A 3,903-nucleotide genomic window follows, 5' to 3' on the forward strand; every position below is an offset into this window, starting at 1 on the left:
CTGGTGCCAGTTAGAAGACGCGCAGCCACGCCCCCTCACACTGTAGGTCTGGCTGGTTCAGGGTCCGGTTGAATAGTCGGATCCTGACTGTGTGAAAGGTCTTTATTCTCTCCTTTACCAACGCCGGCGCACAATTCATTGCTGCAGCAACGTTTAAAGAGTAAACCATCCAAATGAGCAACAAAGGACGCAGATCAACTCCTGCGTTAGCGTCGGTTTTTATTTTCTGCCATAACTTGTTCATAACTGTAACAGTATATAAAAACATGAATAACTAACAACATATATGAAAGTCATTAATACCATATTAAAGGCATAAATAACTATAACAAAATATATTAAAACATTCATAACTGTAACAACATATTAAACAATAACTGTACGACATATTAAATCCATTAATAACCAACAACATATTAAACATGAATAACTAACAACATATTAAATCCATTAATAACTGTTATAATATATTAAAACATTAATAACAACATATTAAACATTAGTAACTGTAACAACATATTAAAGTCTTTAATAACTAACAACATATTAAACATGAATAACTTTAACAACATATTAAACATTAATAACTAACATATTAAAGTCAATAACTAACAATATATTCAAGTCATTAATAACTAACAATATAATAACTTACATACATACATACTCATTCAGTCACAGTGAATTTTATTGTCACATAAAGAAGCAGAACAATAAACACAGGACGATTATTAACAATAATATATGAACAAATAACATAAAGACAGTATGTTATGTTAATGGTAGATAAAGATATCAGTATTAAATATAAAGAGCATGTACAGGAGTAGATTTATGTTCCTGTTTGTATTTTTCTCTGGTTGTCTGCTCTTTAGCGCCTACATGAACCAACGGTTCAGTCTACAATCTTTTTCTGCAGTCCATCTTCAGAAAGTCGGCCATTTTGAACCGTCGGTCCGACTGCCTACAAACCTTCTGTGGATCCTCATCGCACGGAGCTGATCAATAGTTGCATAAAGCTTATTGATAATTTATTTAGTGTTCAACATATTGACCAGTGAGCTTCAGAGAGGGCGTGGCTCTGCACTTAGACAGACAAAGTGAACAACTGTGTCCTTAAAAGGACCTGGAACACACTCACTAGGGGGTGCCACTAATGCAAATCACTGGACTAAAAACTCAAATTTGACATCTTCTCCTGAACCAGACTGCATCTCATTCACATCCTAAAATCAACAATCAAAAGAAGAAATAATACATTTGTATTTATTAATTCTTAATCCAAACCTCTTTTTACTGAGCACTTATGTTTCACATACATTACACACAGGTAGCTGATATCAGAATACAACAACAGTAAGGATGCTGTTGGTAACTCTAACTTTGTTGTTGTTGTTGTCTGTATTTTCTCTGTAAGACAACAACCATTAATAAGTCTCTGATACATGATATTATACATATTATACTTGATATTATTCACATCTTTAATGAGGTTATATGTGCTTCAGTAAAACCACCTTAGTGACCTCAGGGACCCTGCTGTCTGCTGGTCCACAGTCCGCTGTGGTCTCAGAGAGTCCAGGATGAAACCAGGTTCACTTTGTGTTTGTTAATCCAGCAGCTGGTTGTCAGGCAGCGAACTGACACCAGAGGAAAACAGCAAAATCCCCCAAAGAGACGCAGAGAGACGACTAATGAGACGCTGTTAGAGACAGAGACACAGAGCAGCTCAGGTGTGTCTCTGCTTCACATTTACTGACAGAAAACACCCAGAAACCAGCACGAGTACTGGTCCTGTCCCTCTTAACTGGTACTGCACTGGACCTGGACTGGACCTGGACTGGACCCTGAGGACAGCCAGAGATGCTGATTGGTTGAGGAGTTTATTTTGTCTTTGTGGACTTTGATGGACGGACAGAGAGACAGGACAGCTCACTGATCGCCACCAGCTACAGGTCGGTACAAACCTGTCACATACTGGTTTTACTGGTTGATCCTTCATGTGAGTAAAAGTGTCGTCAGTGATATTAATAATGATAAATAATAATTCCATATTGAGCCTGATGAACTAAATAATTTTCATATAATTCTTCTTTTTCCATTTTAAATCAGAAAACTTTTCTTTTTCTTTGTTTTTTTTATCTGTGTTTTAGTCTCATTTCTTTCATATGTATTTTATTTTCTTTATGGTGGCACTTTGTGTAAAATGTCAGCTGTTGCAATATTCACATAAAAATATAAAGTATAAAAATATAAGGATCATTTGTGAAATCACATTTAATTTTTATACCGAAATATTGACGTTCAACTGTCAGATCAGAGTGTTTTGATTGTGTACATCATATTAAATATAGTTAATTTATAATAATGGCTCATTTAAACAGATCTCTTAGAGTCTCTCAATACAGCCTGTAACAGACCAGCTGCGGTTCAAACCTGCTCCCCTGAACTGCAAGTAATGCAAGAGCAAACACCTCTTCTTGTATTTATTATATATATATTTTATTATATATTGTTTATTTTAGTATATTTCTAATTATATATTTAATTTAATTTTGTATCAGGGATCAATAATATTTTATATGGGGGACCAATTGGGACAATTACCCATTAATTAAATTAATGCACCAAAAATAATCAAAATAAATGTAGCATTAATTATTAATTTAGAAATGTAATGACTGGCCCTACTAAGAGTATAGCATGTAAAAAAACACACACGTGTAAGGAGGTACAATACCAGCACGGGCATTAATAACCTACTGGTTTCAGAAGGTTGTTCACTGGTTTCAGTGGGTTGTTTGGTTATTTACTGGTTTCAGTAGGTTGGTTACTGGTTTCATTAGGTTATTTACTGGTTTCATTAGGTTGTTTACTGGTTTCATTAGGTTGTTTACTGGTTTCAGTAGGATATTTACTGGTTTCAGTAAGTTGTTCACTGGTTTCAGTAGGTTGTTTACTGGTTTCAGTAGGATATTTACTGATTTCAGTAGGTTGTTCACTGATTTCAGTAGGATATTTACTGATTTCAGTAGGATATTTACTGGTTTCAGTAGGTTGTTCACTGATTTCAGTAGGATATTTACTGGTTTCAGTAGGATATTAACTGGTTTCAGTAGGTTTTTCACTGGTTTCAGTAGGTTTTTCACTGGTTTCAGTAGGTTTTTCACTGGTTTCAGTAGGATATTAACTGGTTTCAGTAGGTTGTTCACTGATTTCAGTAGGATATTTACTGGTTTCAGTAGGATATTAACTGGTTTCAGTAGGGTTTTCACTGGTTTCAGTAGGATATTAACTGGTTTCAGTAGGTTGTTCACTGATTTCAGTAGGTTGTTCACTGGTTCCTGTGGGTTATTCACTGGTTTCAGTGGGTTATTCACTGGTTTCAGTAGGTTATTCACTGGTTTCAGTAGGTTATTCACTGGTTCCCGTGGGTTGAGTAAGCTGTTCACTGTTCATATTTACTGGTTTCTGTGTTTCCAGTTGAGATGGGCTGTCTGGGAGGGAAGACGGAGGAAGAACGACTGGATGAAAAAGTGAAGAGAGAAGCCAACAAGAAGATCGAGAGACAGCTGCAGAAAGAGAGACAGGCATATAAAGCAACACACAGACTGTTACTGCTGGGTGAGACACTTGTCTGTCTGTCTTTATGTCTGTCTGTCTCACCTGTCTGTCTGTCTCACTTGTCTCTGTCGATCTGTCTGCAGGTGCAGGAGAATCAGGTAAAAGCACCATTGTAAAGCAGATGAGGATTCTTCATGTAGACGGTTTTAACGCTGAGTGAGTCACACTTTATTTTGAAATGTTGCTACTTCCTGTGCTGTTTAAAGTCTCATTAACCACATAAACATTTTCTTCATGGTAGGATATAATATCTGATCAATGAAATGCAATGAAAAAAGA

The 3,903-nt window shown here is 36.0% G+C and overlaps 1 protein-coding gene across 1 annotated transcript; it reads left to right on the forward strand.

Moving 5' to 3' along the window:
• Positions 1-3,217: 3,217 nt before the first annotated feature.
• LOC118339430 (guanine nucleotide-binding protein G(olf) subunit alpha-like) lies at positions 3,218-3,624 on the forward strand (the record flags this gene model as incomplete). Its single annotated transcript, XM_035677087.1, is given in 1 exon segment — positions 3,218-3,624. A coding segment is annotated over 1 exon segment (136 nt), but the record flags the coding sequence as incomplete, so codon positions are not given.
• Between the last annotated feature and the right edge of the window lie 279 nt (positions 3,625-3,903).

The sequence above is a fragment of the Morone saxatilis genome, unplaced genomic scaffold (assembly GCF_004916995.1).
Source record: "Morone saxatilis isolate NCDOM2014 unplaced genomic scaffold, NCSU_SB_2.0 Contig0, whole genome shotgun sequence".
NCBI lineage: Eukaryota > Metazoa > Chordata > Actinopteri > Moronidae > Morone > Morone saxatilis.